The sequence below is a fragment of the Rhipicephalus sanguineus genome, chromosome 5, assembly GCF_013339695.2.
Source record: "Rhipicephalus sanguineus isolate Rsan-2018 chromosome 5, BIME_Rsan_1.4, whole genome shotgun sequence".
Lineage (NCBI taxonomy): Eukaryota > Metazoa > Arthropoda > Arachnida > Ixodida > Ixodidae > Rhipicephalus > Rhipicephalus sanguineus.
The window spans coordinates 97,071,746-97,098,636 of NC_051180.1; the positions used below are offsets into that span (position 1 = coordinate 97,071,746).

A 26,891-nucleotide genomic window follows, 5' to 3' on the forward strand; every position below is an offset into this window, starting at 1 on the left:
ATAGAGCGCGGCAGCACCCCATGACAAGAAGCGCCAGTGACTCTAAGAAGCGCATCTGATACAAACGCCGCTCTTGATTTGGCAGCTATCGGCCAATAGCAGTAATCTGCTCTATGACGAAATAGAGCCGGCGCCGGCAGCCTCGGAGAGAGGGAGGACGCGCCTCTCCATAAAGAGAGGGCGCTTGAAAACATGGCAATCTCGCGTTCTGCTTCCAAACTCTACGTGCCGCGCACGACTACCTGGATGCGGCATTCATAGCTGTATATGCTGTTCGTAGGACGCGCTTTCCACCTAGCCCGAGGGGCGGTTCAGGACAATGGGCCCTTTTCATGCCGTGCTGCTGCTGAATGACATGCTGCAACAGGCATACATATTTTTCACCCCTGGTGGCTACAACCATCTAGAAAAACTACTTTAATATTTGTATTGTATCCTGTTCAAAATTAGCTGTTCTTTGTATTTTCTCAAAACAAGCTATTGGACAGCTAAGGATATGAAGATAAGTGCATAAAGCTTGAAATGCTGCAAGCAGTTTTCCGTTTCTACAATTCTTGAAACTTCTTTCTGTTCTTGCTCATTAGTATCTGTGCTGTAAGCATGCAACTTCGGTGCCCTGCTAAATTTCTTTCCAGATTTAGTTGGATTTGAAAGCTTCTTGCAGGACTTCTTTCCTGAACATTCTGCTTTCTATTCAGGCATTAAATATAATGTTCAGCCCAGAATTTTTTTACCTAGCGTCTTCTCAAATAAAAGTAATTGTTTCTAATCGTCTTCATAGCTTCAATTGTTGCCCAGCCGTTTCCCAGTTTTCTGGACACCAGTTAATCAAAGTACGAGTTCGTGTTCTTACAAGTACGTCACCTCCATTTTTCCAACTGCTGTCACTTCCTAGCAACAATGCAGAGAAATATGTGCAAATGTACGCCCTCAGCTATTTAGCAGTAAGCTTTCAAAGAGACCAACACTATCATTTATGTACTTTATTCCTTGCAAAGCAAATAGTCAACATACCCATGTATGAGAAAAACTTTCTGCGGTGGTGTGAAAGGAATTCACTCACACCACGCTGCCGTTTATTCAACCTCGAGAATGATGCGTGGAAGAACAACATTTCTGGGAATTTCTTGTCAAGCGACGAGTTATCTACATTGGTACACTTAACAGCAAAATTAATCGCAGTAGTACAAAAAGAAACATGAAAGCACAGAATCCACCTAAATAGGAGAAAAACAATCAGGTGTGAAACAACACTCCATCTAGCTGGCACCTGCGGCTCCGTCATTACCGCAAGCAGATGCCTTTCCACATTATGAAGTCCGAGCTAGTGTAAGCTACATCACATACAAGAGCGAAGACACTGCAACCAAGAATGACTGCCACACTGCAATATTCATGCACACGCAACACAAACCATTAAACACAATCGAGCAAAACAAAATTGGGTAGCACTGCTAAGCGAAATAAATAAGAACTACTTTATACATTGACACCCCACTGAAGTTGAAGTACTTTGTTTTTATGACAGCTTAACAACATGTTATAAAAAAGCAGGAGCTAAAAACATTAGCGAAAAAAGCTTTTAGTCCATTCTGCTTTCTTATCGCATTGCTATTACAAGGTCCCTTTTATGATCATTTACACACAATGCTGAAATAAGTTGCAGTGGCACCCCCATGAAGAAGAAGAGACTTGGCAACAGTGCCAACAGCATCCAAATAAATACTCGCGCAACATGTAATAAAAAGAAGTCGTACATATAAAACGTCTTGGGCAAATAGAGTGCACAGGCGACTGAAGTACGCAATAGCAACACTGACCCTGCGGAATGTAAAACGTGCGCTGGTTATGCGGGCTTATGAAAAAATGCGCAAAACGCTCAAAACAACTCGTGAAGGATAGGTGTTTAGTGGTCCTTGAGCACCTTTCTTTTTTGCACTTTCAATGAGGAAATTGGCCTTTTCTCTGCAGCCGAGCATGGCTTGGAGTTTTGACTTGAGTTGGGGGGATGCAAGACACAAGTAACAATGCTTGCGTGCTTACAAAAATGATGGCCAAAATATTGCAGTTTCACCAGACTTGCTTGCACAGGCAATGAGGAAGGACAAATGAGCACGGAGTGCTGGAGTTCACATTTTATTTCACCTGCAAGCCAATCCTCTGGACTACCAACGATGTTCTTTATAAAAGTGAAGTGCAGACACACATAACCGGCATCTCAATAGTACAAAAACCTCGAGCCTGCTGGAGTCGATGATGAAGCAGATATGGATCTGGCGAGTTCGTATCAGTGAATGTCTGCTTTACTACAACACTACATGGTGCTTTAAAAGTGCACACAACAACTCTGCTTGACAATGTTTCTGCGTCTTTTTATGGAAGGGTAACGTCAAAATCAATCGACACTGAAATATTAAAACGTGTTCGAAGTGCAATGTACAACCTGCGACTTGCTGTTAGAAAATGTTTTCCCCTTCTATCATTAGCCAATAATGAAGAGTCATGAAAAATCCAAACACTCATGCAAGTCAAGCTGTTGTGAGTGCCACAGTAGGCTCTTTTTAAGATGAACTGCGATTCTGTGAAGCAATTGTTGAAATGCATTTACCCTTACGGAAGTTTGGCTTACAAAATGTGCTTTGGGCCAATTCATGGCTTCACAAGGACTCAATGAACCAAAGTGTTGGGATGAACGGGAATGAGACTTTCATTTGGGGCCAAGTCAGGGCTTTCTATCTATACACAAGAAATCCAGAAATTTTCTAGTTAGTTGGCAACTAAAGTGTTTAAAATCGAATTAGCTGAGAATTTACTCGATTTTAGCATCTGACAGAAGAAAGTGTAGAAAATTGTACACAATTGTTATCGTAATAACAAAAGAAGTGACGTTAAAACCCCCACTTCTGTAGCTGCATCCACACATTACAGAATAGTTCCGTTTTATTGTTACATTAGAAGGGTGCAATCGCCAAATTAACTTTTTTTTTTGAAATTTTGATGAAAGTCATAAAATTTATTGCAAGCTAAACAAATAAATACGTACTCAGAACCACTGGAACTGAGCCTTTTCTTAAATGGAACAACCTTATTTAACAGTCCAGCGGTTTCCAGAATTTTACATTTTCAAGAGTTCCACACATATTTTGATGAGAAATAAAAAAGCCTCAAATTTTTAAAATACAGTTTGTCTGAAAGGAATACTTCTAGAGTTTTGATGAAAGCAAGTCGCATAAATATTGCATGGCAGCCGTGCTTCTATATTGCCACAAGCAATGCCTGTTGCCCTGGAGATTCCGACAGACTTTGCATTGAAGACATGTCGGGTATCGTGTGCGATTGTGATGCACAGTGCTTGAACAAGATGTTTTTCTCCAACAAAGGTGCCTCGCTGAAACTTTCGCATTTGGGAAAGCTAGCTTGCTCATCAGTGAATATTGCATTTTGCATCAGTCGGAGGTTCAACTGAAATTCTGTGTACAGCGCAACCAAAAAAAACTGTTTATTGTGCGTTTGTAGCTGCAAGTTCGTTTTGTTTGCAAATTCGGTGGCTTTTAAACCTTCAAGGCCAAATGTACACAGCAAGATATCTTCAGCAATTGACTTCTGTCGAGTTAACAGACCTTAACATGACATTTCGTCAAGGGTGATCCGACACCGATTCTTCCAAACTGAACGTGTACTACGTCTGAGGAAAACAACTGCCCTACATTTAATTGAATATTGAATATACTAATGTGCACATTTAATGTATTTGTATTTGCTGTGTGGCGTTGGTGCTCTACAGCTTTGGCTGCGTACCGCATAAGCTTCGGAGAGCCAGACTCACCGAAGCGTCCATCAGCCCGGCTGTGTCTGCCCACTTGCTATCATGACAACAAATAAATACGTAAAACTTGCATGTGGTCATCTTGGTGAAAAGGAAGTCTTATTAAAATTATTTGTATAGCATACTTAGAAGCATCTTAAAATGCATGTAATGTGCCTCACAAATGCACGTACGGTGATCCAAGTCTTGATGAAACCGAGAGACAGCTGCTTTCAGTTATCTGGTGCACAAAAATGGCAATAAAGAAAAACCAAGAACTGGCACGTCACAAGATGCAGACTGTGTGCCAATTCCATCTGATCCAACCGCCCTAGTTTTAAAAGAATTAAATGGTGCAAACGGCCGAATAGTAAATTGCTGCGCCTAAGTTTGGACATATTTGCACACAAGGCTGCTTTAATTAAGGCATGGCAATGAATGACTGAAGTTTACTGCGAGTTCACTTGGGGAAACTGGTGCCTGTGCCCTGCAGCGAAGCCATTCCGAGCAGTCTTTACTTCTGTCATTCTCCACTTCTTTTGAAGATTTCAATAAGCAATGTTATTGCTCACATATTCATATGAAAAGAAATGAATATTCAACAGATACGGACAGTGAACTATCGAATCTAACATGAATAAAATAGCAATGATTATTTGATTCACATTTAAACTTTCGTATGTTTGCACACCCCTTCTTTGAATTGTTGGTTAATGGTTTACATGACCATCGAAGTACTTCGACAGATTTTTGAATGACCACATGGATACTTATCACAAACAGTAGTACTGACAATGTCAAGATTATGACAATGTCATTGCAGTTGGTCATCTGTGAACATATGCTAGTGCAGATACCTCCTTGCAAACAAACAAATGAATAATCACGCCAATAATAATCTGTCAATTCTTTAGCATGCTACAGCTGCTGATGCCGGAGTTCATGTAAACCACAACAGTATTGAATAAAAAAGAAGGCATTCAATAATTTATGGTAGCTCAACTGTCTCCCGGTTTCTGGTGATTGGTTCACATTCATCCACTTCTACAGTGTTGCAAGAACTCCTGCTGATAACCATACGTGACACAATGCAATGCTGTGCAACCATACGTCCCACAGTGGAATGAGCCCAGTAATTAAACACTAGCGGTTTCTACAACAACCTGCACACTAACAATGAAAAGTCTACAGTAAGAATGGCAAGGATGTCTCTCTGAAAGTAGAATTTTGCCGCTGCTTTTCCGTACTTTCTTTGGGCAGTAAACATTCTCTTATCCGGTATTGGGCAGTAAACAAACTCTCTTATTTAAGATTAAGTTGATACATGCAATGAAGCCATTTCTCTCGCATAACAAGAGCTCCAAGTTTGGAATATGAAAATCAAAGAATTGCTAGAACATGTAGTTGTCAGATTTTTCTTGAAGAGATTGTGCTAAACACAACACGATATCTGAAAAGAGCTATCAAAACTTGCAAAAAAACTACAGTTCAACACAGTAAACACATTGATGTCTGAAATACAGGAAGAGTAGTGTAAAACATTTATGCTGTGCCACATGACAGATGAGAAGTTGGTGCTTACAAGTATGCTATATCGCAGAAGCTAATTTCCTAGCAAATAAAATGCCCAGGAATGATTGTGCAAACAAAACTATCTAAAAAAGATGAGCACTGAAAATTAGCGCTACCATTCTTGTTCGCGAGTGGCATCTGTTGAAGCAAAAATGGTTTTCAAACCAAGTTGCAATTTACTGCATATCTTGCAAGTCTACCAAAAATAACAGTAAGATAAACTTTATTTTAGAAAATTGCAATATTTTACTATCCACACGTTTTCGCTGTACGAAAAAAAGAAAAGAATCTGCTAGACCTAGATAGGGCCCACTAGAATGGCAATATTGCCTACAAGCAGCATTTAGCTCTACAAGCCCTCGTACTGTGCAGCTCTGTGTACATAGTTTGACCAACCAAGAGATTCAGTTCCACCTTCCATAACTCTGTAGATGAGCACGATAGCTTTCCCTTTGCAACTGAATGTTCGAAGTGTAAAGCGATGTTTCTAGGTAACCTTGTGCGCAAACGTTGTCATGGGAAAACAAAGAAGAGAGCATGTGGAGTGAAGTACTATACATGTGATGACATTCAAGGGCTGTGTAGAGCCTCCTACACAAGGGGAGAGAGAATGAACAAAGAACAAGCAAAATGATCTCACTTGGGAAAGTAGGAAGTCTGACATTTCACAATGCACCTCAAATCTCTTCTGTTCCTAAGTCATGGAAGTGGTGTGTATTGCATGGAAATTATGTACGCTGTCTGCCCGCCAGGTGAAAGTTTTGATGTTGGACTACGTATTTATGCACAGGCAATGGCATCTAGCCAAGCCGTGAAATGTCGTGCGACGCAGTGTGCCGACTGCAACTCGCCACCTGCTTGTGCCACATTTGTGTCATGTCAATCCACCTTTCGACGCAATGCGTCTCAAAACAGGGCTATCGCGATTTTTAGGTTTAAGACAAAGGCATTATTAACTGATGACTGCATTTTCTTTTGAGGCCCAAATGGCAATTTAGTTCTGGGAACCCTGTGAAGAGAACCAACTGCTTTCGTCGCTAATACGACAGTCAGTTTTTGTGCAAATTAGTTCTGCGGTGAACAGCACATCTCTCACATCGACAGTCAGATTGTGCTGTGCCACTATAAGTTGAATGCAACTGTCACAGGCAACAGCTGTGCGTGGAGTCCACAATGCGGGCAGCACAATTTTTGTGTGCAAAAAAACACTCCTACGTGGGGTAAGGCTTTCATTTGCCAGCAATCTGAGGGACACAAGAGCACAGCCAAGCACTATCCCGCCTGCTATCTTTGCCCAGTGATACAGCCTCTGTGTGGTCAGTTGGTCTTTTCCTGTGGCACAAAAATGGCAATGTCCTCGTCGGGGGCCCCGGCTGGCTGTGACTGCTGTTGCTGTCGAGCCTGCCGCTTGGCCTCCATGAGCCGCTTGCGTGCCTCCAACCGAGACTTGGCTGCTTCTTCGGCCTTCTCAGACCTCCTCGGACTTGCTGGCATGGACCGGGAGGCCACTTTCTTGACTGGTCTTGGCAACGCCGTGCTTTTACTTTCCTGAAAATGAGAAACAGGCATAGCATTTCCAACTTTCAGAGCTTGGCCGATCACAACGGGCCCTAATGCGTGGATGTTTCTCTGAAGCAAAGGCTAGGTAGCAAATGTAGATCTTTTGTAAACGCACTGAAGGATGCAAAATATGCATACTTCAAATGAAGGACCTGTTAGATGATGGGCCCCAAGCTTTAAAGAGACAGTAAAGAGGTACTTGCACCCGTTCCAGATGGGTAAACAGCGTGTATCCTAGAGCAAGTGCACTACGCTGCTAGTACCATTCACAAGCTGTTGCACAGAAGAGTTTAAAGGGACACTAAAGAGAAACAATGAATTGGTTTAGATCGATAAATTGTGCCGTGAAAAGTCTAACGTCGTTAATTTCGCCATCATATGTTTATTAATAAAGGAGAAAATCAAGTTCAAAGTTGCATTTTTAAATTTCGCGCCGAAATCTCCCCGCATGACGTCAAGGACTTCAAAGTGTATTTGTCATTTTTTGGCACCATTGGCTCTACGAAAAACCCCAAACTTGGTATATTAAGTCTATGGCTCCCTCAGAGGACAATGTACTTTATTTTTACCGATTAGGAACTACGTACACCCTAGGAGGCGCCGCCAAAACATGTGACGTCACGGCGAATGGTGCGGAAACTTCAAGGTGGCATCGCCACCCACATTTTGTTTTTGCGCGTTTTTGGTATCGTGAAACAGTACTTTACTAATATGAGAAAAATCGTTTTGCTCTTTAGTGTCCCTTTAATGACCGTAGCAGTAAAAAGCACTTGCAGCTGAACATGGTATTCAGACTAGTAGAGCATTCTTCCAATACCGTAATGCTATTTGAACTATACGACAAAACAGAAAACAAGACTTCCTCGTATCTCGCACCTAAACTTTTGCATTCGTACGTCATTGCTTCTTATGTTTGGGTCACTTTGGTCTGGCACAGTTCTGGAAACTTGCTAGCTTGAGCCTTTGATTGATTCAGAAAACAAAATCAGTTTTTCCTGACAAGTGAGTGATTGACTAGATCAGGGGTTCTCAAACTTTCTGGCCCTGGTGGGAACCCCGACTTTTCCAGAGTGCCGAGGAACCCCTAACATTTTACTGAGCATGAAGACAATCAAAAGGAGGGGGCGAGGGGGGTGTATTAACACTGCCTGTATTGGCCTGTTCTCTTTATCGCCGTTGATGTAGAACTCCTTATAAGACATAGACTTGCGATTCGCCCCCGCACCGCTCCGTGAGTCGCGCCCGCCGACCATACACTCGCTTCAGGCACCGCGCAGTATAAGCAATGCGCTCACGCAAACGGAGTGTTGGACGTGCAGAGGCCTGTTTATTTTTTGCAAAACAAAACAGGAGGCATGCAAGTCGCACAGCGAAACGGCCATCGACCAATACACCGGTCGTAAAGCTAAGCCTTAATGCTCGTGTAGTCCACAGCCGGTGTGAAGCGACGCAGTTTGGGTGCATCAAAGTGCTCATTGTGCATTTTGATTACAAACCAACATAGAGCAGTGGCAAATCGCCATGTATGAAACTGTGCCAAGTGATTGCCGACGCGCCATGAGCCACGAATAAAGCGCCGAAGTGCCCGTTAATGTCGTTTGAACTGGTTTGGACACCCACGAGCATGAATTACCAGCACTCTGCACGTTCTGTCACCACGGGTCTGCAAATCGTGCATTTCATGGTGCGCACTAGACGACGAGTCTTTAGTGCAGAGACGTGTGTCTCTCGCTACCTGCAGAAACCCGATGTGCGCGTGCGGCGTACGATGACTTCGTTAAATGCAAAATACAATGCAAATTTGCTTGTCTAAATAAATTAGTTGCTAATGGGGGTAAAACAGGAGAGGGTTGCATTTGTTCTCGCCGCTCGCGAACCCCTAAGATGTCCTTCGCGGAACCGCTGGGTTATGCGGAACCCAGTTTGAGAACCCACGGACTAGATTCAAGTGGGCATCGTCAAAATACACTCCATGGGAGGCAGGAACATCAGGGTGGCATTGCCAAAATTCTTTTTTTTTTTTTTTTTCACGGGAAGAGTAGCCCCTTGGAGTGGGAAGAAATGGGAAGAGAGCACCACGAATGAGTGAAGAAAATCTCACAGAAAATTTAGAAGTTAATGATGAGCACAAGTGTTTGCATATTGAACAGAAGAAGAGGCCACTTTTATAAGTCTGTAATGACCTTTCATGACCTTGCAACATGCCTGGGCTTCCCTTTTCATTTTATAGAGCATACTGTATCTTCATGCACTGCGCCATGCAGCATGAACAACAGTGGCCACTTCATCCACCCATATAAATAAATAATAGGAGCACTGCACAATTAATCATATAAACCAAGAGCTTGATTTCTGCGACAGCATCACAAAGCAATTGTGAAGGAAAAGCTGCCAAACAATTCTGTTGTGCATCTTCAGACGACATATTTACCGAGTGCTGCTTTCTGTTGCAGCGCAATGTGGCTTTACAGCAAAGTGAAGTGTCTTTACTCACAAACATTGCCGTTTCAGCATCAAAATGGAGTGTAATGCTGCGGAATAACTTTAATATGCAGGCATATACAACTTAAACTGACACAGCTCATTCGGTAGCAAAAAAAAAAAAAGCAGCAAGACATTGACATAGCTGTACTCACCGTTTTAGGTTCTACCCAGTTGTTTGCCTTAAGCACGCTGAGTTCCTCAAACAATGCGTGAACATTGTCAACTTGCAACATGACCATATCCCAGAAGCCAGCCAAGTCAGATCCAGTAGTTGGAAAAGGATCATCAACATTTTGTTCCTAGAAAGGGTTAGAAAGAAATTAATGTGCACATTCAAATGTATGAATTTCCTTGGTTTCCATTGCAAAAAGTTGCAAAAAATGGAAGAGACTAAGGTAAAATATGGAATGACGCAGCTGTAGAGGCCCTTAGGCCTCTGCGTTACATGATAGCGGCGAGTTGCACAATCATTACATTACAAAATGTGCTCATAAAAACTATAGATATAGCAGTCACAAGTGAGAAACAATGCAAACATTACACACCATAACATTACATACACTTAACAATACACACATGAGAACATACGCGAAAAAGAAATTGTGCTTAGTACCTATTGCAATAATTAAGAAAGACTGAAAGGCTATCACAATCTGAAAACAGATCAGATTGTGATACGTTTAGGCGATGAATACCCAGTTCTTCAACCATACCAGTTTGTAAACGTGTCATTTTTGCTAGGCCAAGTTTGATGCCTCAAAATTATGATTTAAGGGCAGGATATAAAGTCCACAGTGACATTTTTTTAACATCTTGGAGTGAGTTTTCGGTTTTGGTGTGGCAACAAATTAGCACGCATTCATGCATGCAGAGTACGAATAATAGAGACCTTGTAAAGCGTCCAAATCATCAATCTTCCATATACATTAAATTCAAGTTGGTGCCACTGGAGAGCCGTAACACTGTCCGAGTTATTGGTTGGCAACTTCTTACTCGACACATAGTGGTCCTTATTATTTTTTTGTACAGATATTCTCTCCGTGGCCAGAAAAAACAGGTAATCAGTTTGTCTCAATATTACCTTGACGCGGAATATTGCGCAGGCTTTGTGGGGCTCATGCGAATCGGGGTTCTTCCCAGAAATTTTTTAGGGATGGACATTGAGAGCAGGGTGGGGGATATTGTGTTGAAAATTTCAAACTTTCCATTTTCAATACACACCCACCCATCATTTCTGGCCGTGCATTTCTGGCATCTATGACACACATAGGAAACGGAAGCAAGGGCGCTTGCTTGTGTTTTAGTACAGGCACAGGAGCTGGCGATCTTTGAAACCACAAGGCTACCTGTCCAGACTATTTTTTTACACAACCAGGTGGTGGGAGGCACAGTTCCCTAGCGTTGCGCACACACATTGCCTATTGGTTCCTCAGGCACGCATTTTTAAGGGGTCATTTGGAGCAGTGGGTGGTGCAGCTGAGCGGCAGGTGGCCTTTCCACCACCGCCCACTGTGGGGAGAACCCTGGTTCAAGTATACAGTACTACCGCTAAATGGAACCTGAAGGGACCAGGAAAATGTGTTTCATTTAACAGGAGTTCCGTTCACTGAAAGATGAACAGGGGTGCATAATTGAAGTACGGAACCAATCTTATTAGAGGCAGTTCCATTTAAGCAGCAGTTCCGTTAAAGAGATTTACATTTACAGAGAGTGTACTGTAGAGTAACAGATGTCGACACACTCACAATGTTCTTAAGGCACAGTTCCTTGAACTGCTTAAACTTCTTGTTGATGAGGAGGTTGGCCTTGCCAATCGCTGCCCGTATCCTGCCCTTCATGTCCTCCGAGAGGGCTGCCTCATTCAGATCACGCTCAGCGTCTCTGATGTGGCACTCGAGGACCTGTTGTGTGCTCGACAAGGTGGCAAGGAACGTGTGGCCCTCCCGCACGGGCAGGTCTGACGACGAGAGCGCCTTGGTACACACGGGGGAGAGGAGTGATGACACATGTTGCGCGGGCACCGTTTCGACAGGCAAGTCCAATGCTTTGTCGACTGAAAGAAACACAGCGAAGTTTTGTTAGACCATGGAAGTTGATGACCGAGCTGGTCAGTACAGATTCGTAGTGTGTGTGTGCAAACACGCATGATGCAGCTGAGTGAGATGCAGGCAAGGCTGCGCTTGTTGCCTTACTTCTCTGTGTCGTGTGTGTTTGCATGCTCATACCATGAATCCTGTCAACCCTTTGCCTCTCAAATTATTTTGCAAAACAAAAAAGAAAAAATCCGAAATTATCCCATTTTCCTATAGAACTCTATGAAACCAGCACACTGCATAATGCAGAGGGGATGTCTCAATACATAGAACAATGATGCCCCAGAGAGTGCTACCTAATTCACTGAGACCACATTTAAATATGGACATTCCTATATGGTGCCAGTTCAATGGGATGACCGGGTAAGACAGCACGTAGAAAAGCCTGATGAGATGAACGGAAGGAAGTAGAACTGATGGCCACTGCATGGCAAAGTGTTCTTGACAGTCAAGGCAAGAACGGTAACAGGACAACAGCCTTTTCAGTGCAAAAGTTGGTAAAACTATCTCATGGGCTTGTGCCAAGTTCTTTCAAATGTTTCTTGCTTCATAATGTATGAACAACCTTCACATTTATTTAGTAACATATACTGCAGCCCTAGTGCAGGGCTATAGTAGGTGTGTTAACGTTATACAATGGTAGTAAGGCAAAAATGCAAGAATATTAGTTGTGGCTGAAAAAAAAAATACTGAAGGAACGACGATTAAAAATGAAGCAATTAACAAGTTAGCGAGATGCTCGCCAATGGTGACTAAAAAATCTATTTGTGGTAAGGAGCGAGTGTCACCAGGCAAAGAATTTCATAGCTCAAACGTATGTTGGAAAATACTACTTAAACATATTATATATGTTCAAGGCACGGGAGATACAGGTACAGCCTTTGTTAGCAAATTTGATGAGGTTACCATCAGAAAGGCCAGAGGAGGAAACAATGATATGCAGACTAGGTCTGGCGGTTTGATAGAAGAACGTCTAATGCAGCCTGAGATATTGCAAACTGTAGGACAATAATCTTGTATATTTCATTGTGTGATAAATGAGGCGGGGTCTTAAAGTGTGCCATTTGGAATGGAAAACCAAAGGCCACAGTAAATAAAGCCGGCATGCTGCCTGCCATTTACCTTCGTCAACGGCAGCAGCGTGGTTCCCGTTGAGCTTTTGTGCACCGCCGCCATTGACAACCTGGCAATTCCGAGATTCTTCCAGGATGTCTTCTTTGAGTGCACTACTGTCACCCCTGTCCACATCACAGATGCGCAGTGCTGTCGCCGAGAAAGGAGCTCGTTTCTCGGGTGAGCCCAGAAGAGGGAAGCGCGATGCTGCGGGAACGAACCCCGGCAAGTTCTCGGCCGGCGAGGCGGACACTTCCGACAAACGGAGATGCTCCTTGAAGTCACGTGTCAGGTGCCTGAACACGGGCGGGCTCTTTGAACGACCGCGGATGACTTGCGCTGGGCAGGACGGGCTACGTTTTGACGCGGCCTTTTCCAGTTTGAGTGGGCTCTTCGCCGTTCGCGTGCGAGAGCGCGCCACCCTCTCTGCTGCTTCCGATCCGTACAACGCGGCGATCCGCTGCTGCACGAGGGACGTGCAGGGCTCGGGCGCTGCAACCACCTCCTGGGGACCGTGATGGTGGCGGCCATTGGTGAGCTCCCCGCGGCCATTGCTGGCCTTGATTTCCAGAATGGGCTCCACCTTGAGACGGTTGCCGGGGCTTGCAGCGAGCGGAGCTGAGGTGCGGGGACTCAGACGGGCGGGACTGCTGTCGCGGCTACGGCAGAACTGGCTGTAGTTTGTGTATCCGTTGATAGCACAGCTGATGCCAAGGTAGGATGGTCGGTGTTCTGGCACAGAGCTTCCGCCAATGTTCCAGCAGCCGTTTGACAGCTGCGTGATGTTGCTGTCCAGTGCTCTGCGATAGAAATATTGAGGGCAGTTAATGAGGATACTGGGTCCGGTTTTTGTCACGTACAGCCATATGAAGGCAACATATATTGAAGCCAAGGAAAGCATGGGGGGCCTTATTTGCATTTCTTTTTTAAATTGAGGTGTAGTTGCCTTTATTCCATATTTACTGCCCTGCCCTTCAGCTAAAGAATAAAGTGACAAATAAAGCCTGTCATTATTTTCTTAACTTCATCATCTCTTGCCTCCATATGATCATGGCAGTTACGTGTGCTCGCAAACATGAGCGCATCTAGTAGGAATGAGGCTAGCTCAACAGCTTCACTATTTTGTCATAATCGTAAGCCTATATCAAGTCATATTACAGGGTAATGACCTCTCACGAAGATATTCAAATACTTTTTCCTGTTATGCATGCTACATGTGCAGTTATCCGTGAGCTCATATCCAATTGACAGTTTCAAATGCACAATGTCCTCACAACCAGCTGGCCCTGTTGGACATAACATTGCTTAAGAAAAGCGATAACCAAGCTTGACTAGTACATGCTGCAGTCACATGCTTATTTTCAATGACCAGTCAAACCAGAGGTCATTGAAATTGAACAAGTCTTATTGGCTATGTGAGCTCATGGGAACAAGCCAATGTTGTTTGTGGATTTCAATGACAGCTGGTCAATGGCAATTGAAAATGAGCATGTGGCTGCGATGTTGCACTTGTACTGAAAACACATTGAAACGTCCATTGATATTGTAGATTGTCAGCGCAAGAAACAACACATCACGAAGTGGTGAGAAATTGCACTAAAATGAATGCTAGACAATATGGCAACACTCTGGAATTATCGAAGGCAGTGAGGACAGCACAACAAAGTGTGGTAGTACAAAACAGTGCTCGAAAATATAATGTACCAGTACTGCATGTGAGAGGTACATGGTGCAGTGAACGTATTAAAAAGGTGACAAAAGACACACAGTTGACATGCAGTGCAGACGAGAGACAAGCAGTCAGTTCCCATTTATGAGGAAGTGCAGAAAAACGTATAAATTTTCAGCAGCAATGTTAATATACAGCAATGACACCAAGAACTGAAGACACTTGTCTCCTCAAATTGTCGTCAACTTGAAATTATATATTGAAGCATAGAAAGCAAAGGCCAAACCTTCGCTTTCATTGTTTTCACGCTAACACTCGGGTGCCAGTCATGTTACTGGGTTGTAGAGAATTTCAGGTTATTTTTTCCCACATGTAGACCATTTCGGTGCAGTAAAGTTCCATATACATTCCTGGTATAATCTTTTATTCTCCCACTGGAATGCACTGTAAACCTAGCGTTCACTACGGACTTGCTGACTGATTGGCAATGCTAAAAATCCCCAGGAGAAGCAAGCTATAACAGAGACAATACAGGAATAATTTTAACTGGACAAGCTTCTTCTTTCATGTGCTGCCAAAACTCGAACTCGCAAATATTTTTGCATTCTGCCCTCTAAAAATTCATGGCTGGGAAGTACACTCGCAACCCTATCTTTACCAGAGCAGCGCACTATGGAGTTATTTTCTCATGTATTATGGTAGTTGCATGCATCAGCATTACTAGGAGAAGCAGGGGGCACACTTTGCTGTAAAAAATCACCAGCTAGCCCAGTTCACAGCCATACTATCATAACCACAGCAGCGAGTTAGTATCAAGGTGATATTGTCAACTGTATTTCCTGTATTGGATCGCTTCTGGCTTGCTGAGCACGTGGTCACTGTAATTATTAACGTGTGCTTGCAAATTCTGGCATAACCTAGCTTTGTGTATGCTTCCTCAGCATCACATTAAAGGAGGTAGACTACTGCTCAAAAAAAACTTTTTTTGAGCGATAGTCTACCTGCACCTAAACAAACAGACAAACGATAAATAAACCCTCAGAATGGACGACACACAGCATGCCATTTTGATGGCTGCGAAACATTCACAGTGCAAGTCGCAACAACACGGTCCCACCACAAGGTGCAAGCACTGACATGCAAAGAATGCACAAGTGCATTTTCCCAGACAACACGAGACGGTGCACGCAAGATGCCAGAATTCAGTGCGAGGAAAAAAGACGTGGTGCTTGGAAAGGTGAAACATCAAGTAACAGGCTTTTCTTTTGTGGAGGTACAATTCCGTGTAAAGATTACTGAAACTCCTTAATTTATTCAGAGAAATGTCACAAAGCTTTGTACAATGGTGCTTCCTATGCCTGTGAAGTAGACATCTAACCTGACGTTTGTTGTTGACAGCAGTAAAGAGCATTGACCAGAAAGCTGTGATGGTGTGGTAGTTCTGCCCTGCTGTTCTTTACGACTTGTTCTGGATCGGTGTTAGGGTCAACAGCCTGCTGCCAGGCAAGCAATAAAATAGATACAGTCTGTCTCTACACTCATGGTACTAGAATAGAGGTTTTCTTTGCAAAACTTACCAGTACAAGACAAAACCAGTATGTGGCAAAATTATACAGTGTCATCACTTCTAAGCTACCTGCAAGGCCTGAAATGTGAAGCCTAAGTTCTAGTACAGAAGTGCCTCTTATGGTACTTATCCCAAGATCACCTCAGTGATTCCAGAACGCACAATGTATACAAACATCTCAACCTCATCCATAGGTGCCTACTTAGGGTCCCTTGCATTTTACTTGGAGGAGTGTCACAGGTGTGCCTACACTGCAGCCAAACCTAGTACTCTGTCCGTATATGGTATGAGTGTCTTATTAGCCAAGTGCTTTTATGAACAGTGTAGAATGAGAGCAAGGATGACAAACCAGACACATGGCCCTCTTCAGATGTACTCAAAAGGTAGCCGGTTTTGCATAAAAATTACTATCATTGCCTGTGTAGTGTACTACACGTGGGTCGTCACTATAAATTAAGGAGGAGGGAGTTTACGGTTATACAAGAATCTTGCATCAGACCAGACATACGTGCATAAATGAATGGATATGGACCTATTTTTGGCTGTAGTAGGAAGGTACCTAGCACAAAGCATATGTTCTAGGATAGGCAGCAGGCACTAATGGGCAGGTGAGGCAAGATGTAGTCGTGCAGTGCATCTCAGAGACAGTGAGGGTGCAGAGAGGGCCACAGACACACACACAAACACCACAGAACCAGGCGAGCAGGATCCTGCCGTGCTTGTTTCAGAAGAGGTGCCTTCACTGACCCTCTCGCTGCCACGGTTGAGCTCTCGCGGGTGGACATGACCATGCTGCGAAGGGTCACTTCCGATGCCTCCTTTGGTCATCATTGGCCGTGCTGACGACTCGCTTGCAGTCCACGTCCAACGAACAGGCGCCGATTGATTCAGTTGAGGGCACCCGTACACACAACCGTTCCATCGGGGGCACCTGGGGATCCCCCTCTGGTCCTAGAAGGTGCAGGGACTGCGGGGGCTGCGCCCGCCTGTTGTGCGGCATCCACAACAAGGGGTCCAACCTGTCAGCTCCAAACATCACACAACTACCCCATGGCGCACCAAAGGCTATTGCAAAAGTGCGTGGGTATGGTGAGTTGACACCACATAATCCAAGATTTACAGGGGCATGAAAGGCAAATAATAAGCCTGATGTGAATTGTTAAAATAATGTTCCAAAAGCTTCGTTGTCCTTGCTGCATGCCAAGAAAATGCATTGTTTGAAAGAAAATCATGTTTTAGTGATCCCCATACTATTAGCACAATGCCTGCCTCCGAGAACGGCCTTCTGACGGGGCGATGCCCACCCTTTACTGGCTTTACTGCCCGACAGCCGGTGCTGCAGCACAACAAAGCAAGGAGCTTTAGCGGAGCACAGCCTGGTGAAAACGGAACTTGCGTCATTCTCAAGGGTGACATCAAGAAGTTATTTTTTGCATGAATCGGACTAAAATGCCCTAGTTGCCTTTTATTGTATCTTGTAAAGCACTGAAATATTCTTTTCTGTCATGAGTAGTTTAAGTACTTGTGACCAATCGTACTGAAGCCCTGCTACACCACTGAGCTTGTTCCAGAATGTCCTACCAGTGGCACAGACCGTGTACTAGATTTAACTTCTTTATGGCTAAAGCGCTGCTGTGTGTAATATTGACATTTTAGACATTCTGCGGTACTGACCTTTCACTATGACACAAATGGTTATTTGCCTTTAGTGCCCCTCGATCTACCTATGAATGAATACAGCAAATGAAACACCACCATGGTTGGCACATATGAGCATTAGTTTCCAAAGTGTTTGTGTTTCATGATCACACACATTATATGTTTATTCATATGTATGACACAATGAAAAACATCAGGAAGCAAGAATTTGGCCATTTGAAATGCCATCATTATACTTGCCTAAACATGACCCACCACCCTTCTGGATGAGGGGAAAAAATGAGCTCACTCTTTTCTTAATAGCCCAATCAAAGCTACACTGACAGTGCCACTGACACGTACCTCTAATATTTCTCAACTGTTATACATGTTATTTTATTTTCCATTCCCTGCTGCACAGCCATAGCAAAACTTGCAACAACAGTCCATATACTTTAACCTCGCACTGGTGTTCTGCTAAGCAATTTTCCAGAGTACCATATCTTACTCACATAAAACTAAGCAGAACAGAAAACATGTTTCATGAGGCATTACTCGGATGAATATTAAGAAACTGATGGTAATCTTCGGTTAACTATTAACTGGGTGTACCTGAGTGCACAAGTAGCAATGTTTTCCTTATAGGCTAAAGCTTAAGTACATATTAAAGGGCCTCTGAACTGCTCAAAACTTGAGGAGGTGGCGGTGCCCTTCTCATTGCTTCTCTCCCTACAGACTCTATTTCCTCTGTGCCACCAGTATGTCAATTCTGATCCTCGTACTTCTCAGGACTTCAACTTTTCCAATTTGCATGCTGTTGCACTAGCACACACAGTACAAAACTAACTATGCTAAGTGGAGTCAATTGTTTGTGCACAACAGCTGAGCAAGATGACTAGGTAAACTGTGGTGGCAGATGAATCACAACCAATATCCCTTGCATATATATCGATCGACAGCTTGCACTTTCGTGACATCACGAGAATCGCCCTGTTGGCATGACAATGTGTGGTGAAAAGACAGGAAACAGCAGGAGGAAAGAATGCGAGAAGCTGATTGAATTACGAGAGGTGGTAGAAGGGATCCTTAAGTTAGGACGTTAATGGATAAGTCGTAGCAGTTAGTGTGTTCACACGGTATTCAATGTCCACCAGTGCCCAATTATGATACACTAAAAAGACAACCCTTTAAAGCTTTTCATTTGACCTATCTTTAGTGTAGTTAAGGTGGGAAAAAAGCAGCACTAGCACAGCCTCAAAGATTACTGTGATGAGGGCTTGCACCAGCCTCATACACGCTCTCAGAGTGGGTGCAAGCCCTCACGACAGCTACTTTGTAACACCTGTTGCTGTTCACCAAGTAGAGTTTGTTATGAACAAACTACTGCCATGATGCTTAAAATGTGTAGCTCATTATACACGAACAAAAAGCATTTCACACAATGAAGGCCCAAACACCTTGAAGACACCACATGCAGTACAAGCCCACACAACTGGTACTGTGAGACACTAGACGGTTAGAAACCCACAAAATACAGCAGGTATGCAAGGTAACTTGAAATGGAAGAAATGACTGGTAGTGTGTGAAGGGGAAATGAAAGCATTAAATATGTTGCAAAAGCTCTCACACAAGAAGGTTTGAGACTATCTTGGACATATAGATACTACTGTGGCCGTTACTGAGCTGATATGGCAAGAGAACATGTTTCTGGCCTCAAAAGCACATATGAGCAATGCGGCACCACGTCGTAAAAAGTCTTAGATTGTTGCAGATCCCTTGGTATGGAGAGATTTTGCAACAGATGGTACACACAGCGTGAACACTTTGTTTCAAAGCCATAGCGAGATTATCTTCGTGTCGTGGTAATAAAGAAAACAGCAACAATTCCACACAGCCATAGTCACCCATACTACAAAAACATGTGTGCCATGCTATGCACAGCTTTCCTCGAAAGAAATGAAGCTGCTGTGTTCGGCATTGAAGCTGAACCTGGCACAATCTAACTCGTATTTTGTTGCATCTGTTCTGCTGTATAGTTTTGATTTATTCATTTATACAAGGTTTAACATCGCAAAATAGTTCTGTGGAATGCCGCAAGGTGGTGGAAGGGTTGTGAAAGGGAAAGTGACAACCACCCTCTTGTAGCACAAAGCTACAAGGAAAGTATTTCTCAGAATGAAAAACTTCTAAGGCGAATAAAAATTCGTCCTGGTTCGGGGATCAAACCAGGGACCATCGCCTTTCCTGGGTGCTACCAATTTAGCTAACCAGAATGCAAGCATTCGGCAGCGCGGGGGTGTATTAGTCGGCAATTCGAAACACATGGGCACTGAATATTGGAAATCAGTTCTGCGGACTCCCAAAAGGAATAGGAAGGGTTATGAAAGGGGAAATTGCTTTAAAGGGGTACTGACACGAATATTTTCAGTTGTCGTTTTTTTGCGTCAAATGAAAGGTCAAGCCCTCAAGAGCCTAGAAAAGGTAGTGCTAAGCGCGAGTGCGCCCTGAAAAAGTAATTACAGTATGTTTTTAAAAGCTAGTTTCGGTTCCTACTGTACCCTGACGTCACAACACGGTATGGGCTTCTCGTCACGTCCTTGCACAATATATAGTGACGTTTCCACGCACAAGCGGCCATTCTGGAAGTTTTGATGACGTACAAGCAGCCATCTTGGAAGTTTCGGATAGGAAGGGTTATGAAAGGGGAAATTACTTTAATGATGTATTTGGCACAGTTCAGTGCTATTAGGCTATTAATTCTATTAGGTCTCGTAACTACTGAGAATTCTGTGCTCACAGGAACCGTAACGCTGCAGTGTAATCTGTATGGGGCACACAAGACACAAAGAAATAAACGGTGATTACTGGCTTAAATAAACAAATTTTGGTTTATTTAACATCGTGAAAAAGATGGCAGGCTGCTTTCTCCTGAAAGCAATCCGTTATAGGATTTTCCAGGAATGCAGCAGTTCACTGTAGTCGCTAAAAATAGCTAGTTATCGCCTATCACTGTGTACTGCACATATCTTTTGCTGGTTTACTTGAAACCCAAGGGTGCACAGCCTGATGAGCCAGAACATCGGCTCATGCTTTTACTGTGCAACACTACCATTGTTTTTTAAACATTTGTGATGCAACTAAGCTGAGCATCACGAATTCCCCTTCAGATCGTTTGTATTTCTAAACTGATATTTTTCCACTGAGCGTCAACTCTTCAACCAACATTGTTTAGATGTTTCAACTATAATGCTACCATTTTCTACACATGAGCCTGCACAATAGCTACATCTTTCTGAGTTTTCAAGCTTTTTCTATTTTTTGCATAAGTTACCCACGCAGGAACTAAAGGAATGGTGATGTTTGTCGGCACCACACAAGGCCACAGAAGGAATTGCATTTTTTTATTCCTCTTTCTTCTTTTTCTCCTCAAAGCCAGCAACTGTCATGTACTTTCTTTGGGACAGCCTTTGAAACAATAGCTGTTTGAAAGAACTCGGCGTCAGAAACAGCGTGACAACTGGGGTATTCTTTTTTTTGTTAACACGCCCAACATGACAAAAACAAAAAGATATGCAGATGCCTGCATGCACTTGTACACGTGACAGATAGTCAGCAAAAACAAAAAGTGAGACAGCATAATAACGCATAACTTTTCATGCCTGCTGTATCCCGATGCAATGCGGGGCGTGGGGTTCACAGCACTGCCCAAGATTGAAAGAGTTGCGGGTCTTAAAGGGCCCCTAAACCACCTCCGATATTTCTTCAACACTTCCAAGTAAATGCGCGCATCGAGTTCAGAATGCCATCAGGATCAACAATGCCAAATATGGCAGTGCTACGAGCTGCGGGTGCGCCACAAATTCCAAGAAACAACCCCTTCTCCTTTACAGGCCCTTTGGTAATCCCCAGCATTGGTCGTGATGTCCACATTAGCATCCGGTCATGTCATCCACACACACACACACAAAAAAAAAAAAAACCATTTGCCTGCTCGCAAGTATGCGTGCTCGCCACTCTTCCTTCTCGCACAGTGAGGAGGAGCACTTGGCCAGGAGAGACAAGCCGACGAACAAGGCATAGCGAAGGAAAGAGCGAGAGCCCTCTTTTGGATCATCAAATGGCTGTAACTCCACTCTTACGGCACAGTTTCAAAAAATTCTGGTAGCTACGAGTTTGTTGAAGACTCTTGCACAACTGCAATACCACAACTCTGGGTGGTTTGGGGCCCTTTAAATGAGCAGTGACACAAAAATTTTGCACCTTGTTTTTTCTGTTGCAACAAGTAGCAAACGGCTCACTTATCACAGCTCGAAAGCTTGTATTCTCGAGCGTGCGATGGTTAATTATTTGGAGAGGGTTTTATAGAGCACAGTGGCAGTTTCGGTTTCAGAGAGCGCCGAGTGAGGCGGTACCCAGAGTGTTTTTCATGTAAACATTGCTGGCTACGTGAGCACACAAAACCGCTTGCACATGAGCACCACAATGACAATTATTTTCAAAGATGGCTTCCTGGGTGCTGCTTGAGATGTTGTAAATATGCGTGACCCCCCCCCAAAACACACTGCCCAGGCAAGGACATCGGCCTTTGTACTCCCCTGCAAGTCTGCCTCCTCTTTCCGTTGAAAAGGTCTGCTAGGAAAGAGCGCCCACAAGTATCATGGTAGCCAACACAAACTCGTGACGCAGGTGGTTGTTCACACGAAAACCACAGGTGCGTTCCGCGTGCAGTGGCGCGGCACGCACTTTAAAATTGATTTTAAATATGTTCTAGGTTATATTATATGCTGATATTTTGTAGAGGATGCATGTGTGTCCACACAAATCTATCCCACAGGTTATCTCGCCTTCAAAATTTTGTGCCAGTACTCCTTTAAGTGAAACTCCTAAATGTGTATCTGCACACTATTTCATGCATAGCTGCTGATGCCATAGAAGCTGCATGAGTAGTGTGACCCTTGAAAAGTATCACTGAGTGCTTTATAGTGAGCTAGCTTTTGATGTCTGATGAACATGTTTCTGTGTACTATTCCCAGCTTCAAGCTTAACAGAAACGCTGTGGGATCTCTGTGAGTAGTGCTGCGACAGAGATCTCCCACTGAACATTTAGCACAGGTGGGAATGCTTTCACATTTAAAGGGCCCTACAGTGTTATGCATCACAAACAAACAAGCGTGGGGCGTACACCACTCGGTAGCATTCACGTCTGCAAATTGCGAAATACCTGTGTGGCACAAAAATGTTCAGAATTTAAAACAAAAGGCCTTTCTGTTCATAAAAGCCACATTTTAGGAGTGAGCCAAAGGTAACCTGCCTACATGCCTGAATAGCATCCACTCGCAAAGCTCACGACTGGTCCTGCGGTGCTCATAACTCCGAACCAGTTGTAAAACGTGGCTGATCATGACATGCAACTTTTGTTCTTCATCCAATGTGCCGAGAAACAATATAGGAAGAGAAAGAATAAAAAAGGAGGCAGGGCTTGTCACATCAACGTGACTTGCTCTCTCTCCTCCGGTAAAGTCCCTAGATTTTTCCCTGTTCTTTCTTAAGTACCGACAGCCATTGAAGCGCCGGCGAGGAATCTCATTGGCTAACGCTCGTTTTCTGTAGCTATGTTCTTCCTAACTCTTTTCCAGCACCTGGTGAAACGCGTCCCCCATTCACTAATGACAGGGGGTTGACGGGAGGAGAAAGGCGCGTCGCGGGAGCATATTGTCCGCTGAAAGATGCGTAGCTCATGTACTTAGACGCACATGGCTTTATAAATCTTCCAAGTTAGGAAGAAAATGGCGTCGGGCGCCAGCTGCGCGTGAGAGAGGGCCGTGAAAGGAGGCAGTTGTCGGTACTTAAGTAAAAAGGAAAAATCTAGGGACTTTATCCTCCGGCACTTTAGAGAATGCGAGGAAGCTACTCCGATGCGGATGCTAGACACAGCAATGGAGTAGATTGTGACGGTGAAGTTTGCCTGCTAGAGTAATGGACACTTCGATTTCTTCTAAAACGTCCAATAATCAACCAATATGAAAAATTAATTCCGTAAAAACGCTCCCCAGATAGCACCTTACAACTTTGAGCGAATAGCCAAACTTTTCAATGGAGCCTTGTTAAAAAGGGGGAGGAGGGGCGGCTTTCACATCACTTAACACCAAGAACTTGTGACAAGCTGCAGATAACACTATGCCAGCTATTCATGTGGTGTAAGACACGTGTGCACGCATCCGCTAGTACAACCTAATGCAAAACAGAGAGGCAGGAAACATACTCAAAACAAAGACCATTTGCAAGATTTTTCACACCTTTTCTCTGGAATCCCTGTAAGTAGGACGGTTCCAGCACTCAGACTGTGAGGTATGGCAAATGACTGCTCAGCCGTGCCCTCCTGCAAAGGAATGCCAGTAAAACAATTACGATATGTCACATGTGGCAACGTGCAACGGTCAGTGTGCAACAACACTGTCTTGTGCACAACACTGACACAGCCTCTCAGAACACTAGAACACAGGCGAAAATCTTTTTTGGAAAGACTGTCTCTCCCTTAACACAAAGAGTGCTCAAATTTGAATTGCTGCCATTTGGGATCCCTTCAGAAAGTTTTGTCATTTAATCTATAAAAGTGCCCACCAGTGAACAAGTTTTAGAGGAGTTAGAAAAGGACATGAGGGGTACATGGAAAAGAATTTTTTTTTTTAATATTACAGCAGCACAGTATTATGTTTGAATAAGTGTAGTATATGCTGTCCCAACATAGACAAAACTTTCAAACACAGCGAGCAATAAATCCTCGCAACCCAAGAGTTTAAAGGTTTCTCTTCACTAGAGACTCAACAATACCTGAACAGCAACAAAAAAAAAAATTATTTCAGAACTCTGTGAATAGTTGGTTACCAATAGCAATAAAATCAAGTCGAGTTGGCATGCACACTGTATAATGTCACTTCCATGCATTCATATCTCTGACCATGCCGGGCACGTATGCAAGTGCACCATAAATATAGACTGATGCAACAGTCACCGAAAAAAAAAATGTTTATTTCAACACACAGGCCACAGATCTAGGGCAATTAAGTGGGAACATGAAGCTCACGCTCTCACAACTACTACACGAAGCATTGTTGACTGGCCCCAAATTCACTTTCCTGGTAGGAAAATCGCTGCCTACCAGATACAGTAGCAAGATGCTACTGCAGATAAAGGACTACACAAACCACTACGTAACAGAAGCGGCAAGTTCAATACAACACAGCACTTTTTAATCACGCAAGATGCTCACATTCTTGCTTATCAGCACTACACACTTCCGCTATGCAGTCCCGGCAATATACAAGTCACTTGCAAACTAATACAGGCAAGACGTGCCCAAGTACACAGGCTATAAACCAACTCTTCAGCAAATTGACTGTGTTCAACAACAATTCTGAAAGGGAAATTGAACATGCCCAGAGACGATGCTTTTTTTGCTTAACCCAAGGCATACAGCATGCTAGTCAGGACACTTGGCCACTCTGTCAGAAGTGGACACGGATCGAGTGCAGGAGTATTAAAAAAAAAATTAAGAGAACAATCGTGCAGGATGTATACAAACTTGTCACAAGAGGCATGTTCAGGGAAAGGCCAGCTTGCTGCCTCGTTTGCAGACATGCCAGTACCTGCTCTGAGTAGCCAGTTTCCAATAGAACCATTGGAACTGTCCCTGGAGAGTTCACCACTACCGTTGGCATTAGTGACCCAATGCTGTGACGAGAACCGGCGCACGATGGCACAGGCCACTGGTTAGGTCGTGTCGATGTCTTGGATGGCTTTGACGGCAATTTGGAGCCGTGCAGCCATTCCTGGCTGCGACAACCACGTGCCTTGGCAATCATGTTGCCGTAATTTTTCGCCAGCACCCTTTGAGTGTCGTGGTGCAGGGGACCAAATGCCTTCGGTTTTCCTGCCCTGACCCATGCGTTCAGGGAAGACTGGCTCCCACTTCCCGAGAAACTTAAACGGCCAGTAGCGCTTCCGGTATGGGAAGCCATGTACTGTTCCTTGCCCTGAAGTGCAAGTTCCAGGGACTGATCGCTGTCGGCCATGCTCTCATGGTCCAAGCCTTGGCCCTCGATATCCTTCTGCGAAAACTCCACCACTATCCAGGGTTTTGACTTGGACTTTCGGTTCTTGTGAAAGCGGGGCGATATCTTGCGGAAGAAGCTGGACAGACTGAGGCTGCTAGACTTCTTGGGACTCGCGAAGGAGGCGACGTTTGACGAAGTCGACGGGAGTGTGGACGACTTCTCGACGCTGTGGACGCCCTTAGGCGAGGAAGGCGCGCTGAGGGACAACTCCTTGAGCGTTGTGGCGCACGACGCGTAGGACTGTCTGGAGTCGGAGCGCAGGCTCGTCTGCGAAGACATGAGGTGGATGGCTTGGGCGTAGCTCTCGCTACGATAGTGTTCGAAGTGGGCAAACACCTCGAGATCTTCGAAGATGTTGTAGGGTTTGGGACCAGGGGGCGCGGCGGCGGCGGATGAAGGCCTTCTCTCGCTTTCCGCCAGCTGAGGACAGCTCATCATCCGGCGCTTGGCGTTCCCCCCACAAAGCACCGTTCATGCAGTCCTCCGAAAGTGTGATTGTCAGAGAACGAAACACGCCGAACACAATGAATCGCACTTTTTTAAGGAGTTGTAGCACCCTGTTTTCTTCCTCTTGCTACTGTCACGACGCTTTCGACACCGGCTGAACCGCGCATACAAGAGTCTCGCGACAATCATGTCTGCGCGAAGTGTGGTAGACACCGACGATCATCGCTGTGAAGCCGCCGATGTGCGGCCTGGACCGGTCTCGCGTAACCCGGTAGCGCGTGCGAAATAGCTGTTCAAAAAGAAACATTTGGAACAGCCGGGCCGGTTCGAAGAATAGCAGCGAGACATCGGCCCGCTTGTCTCAGACGCGCTGCGATGTGTCTCGCTCGAAAAGCACATGGAGGGGGGCACGTACTACTAACCACACGAGGTGTCTGGTTAGGAGAGGAAAAGCCGAGTAAACGAGGAACTTAACCACACCAACGAGGATAAAGACTGGGACGACCGCAGGCTTCCCGCAGCGAAAGTGGAACGGCTTAAACAACTACGCGGTCATACGCATCTCATTAACGAAAACAATCGCGTTCACTGTCAAGCGCCAGACGCGAGCACCGAAACAACCAGAAAACACGCCCAGTGTGGTATTTAGGTCTGAATGCACAGCAGCGTCAGCAAAGTAAGCAGCGCGAGGCCCGCAGGTTTCTAACGACCCGTACGATCGGGCCTTTAATTATTAAGAGCGCCGTACCGCATCAGCAAACATGGACAGCGGCGCTGGACGGACGGCCCGAATTTTTCGTCGGATACTCACAGATGCGGCTCCATCGAA

At 44.4% G+C, this 26,891-nt stretch overlaps 2 protein-coding genes across 3 annotated transcripts in view; one reads left to right on the forward strand and one right to left on the reverse strand.

Annotated features, from left to right (window-relative positions):
• The window catches only part of LOC119394037 (insulin-like growth factor-binding protein complex acid labile subunit), a 105,105-nt gene that overhangs the window by 24,117 nt on the left and 54,097 nt on the right, over positions 1-26,891 (forward strand). The window lies entirely within an intron of this gene.
• Positions 975-26,422, reverse strand: LOC119394036 (uncharacterized). Its single transcript, XM_037661249.2, has 6 exons — positions 25,148-26,422; positions 23,798-23,880; positions 12,637-13,427; positions 11,167-11,474; positions 9,574-9,720; positions 975-6,925 (listed from the first exon to the last, which is right to left on the reverse strand). Exons 1-6 carry the CDS (start codon positions 26,051-26,053, stop codon positions 6,695-6,697), a joined length of 2,466 nt encoding a protein of 821 aa, XP_037517177.1. The 5' UTR covers positions 26,054-26,422; the 3' UTR covers positions 975-6,694.

Excerpts from the sequence above, each read along its gene's own strand:
- LOC119394036 (XM_037661249.2), bottom strand. The coding sequence starts at position 26,053 with ATGATGAGCTGTCCTCAGCTGGCGGAAAGCGAGAGAAGGCCTTCATCC. Across the intron at positions 11,475-12,636 it reads CGCTGCTGCCGTTGACGAAG|TCGACAAAGCATTGGACTTG; the intron begins GTAAATGGCAGG and ends TGTTTCTTTCAG. Across the intron at positions 9,721-11,166 it reads AACTGTGCCTTAAGAACATT|GAACAAAATGTTGATGATCC; the intron begins GTGAGTGTGTCG and ends AACCCTTTCTAG.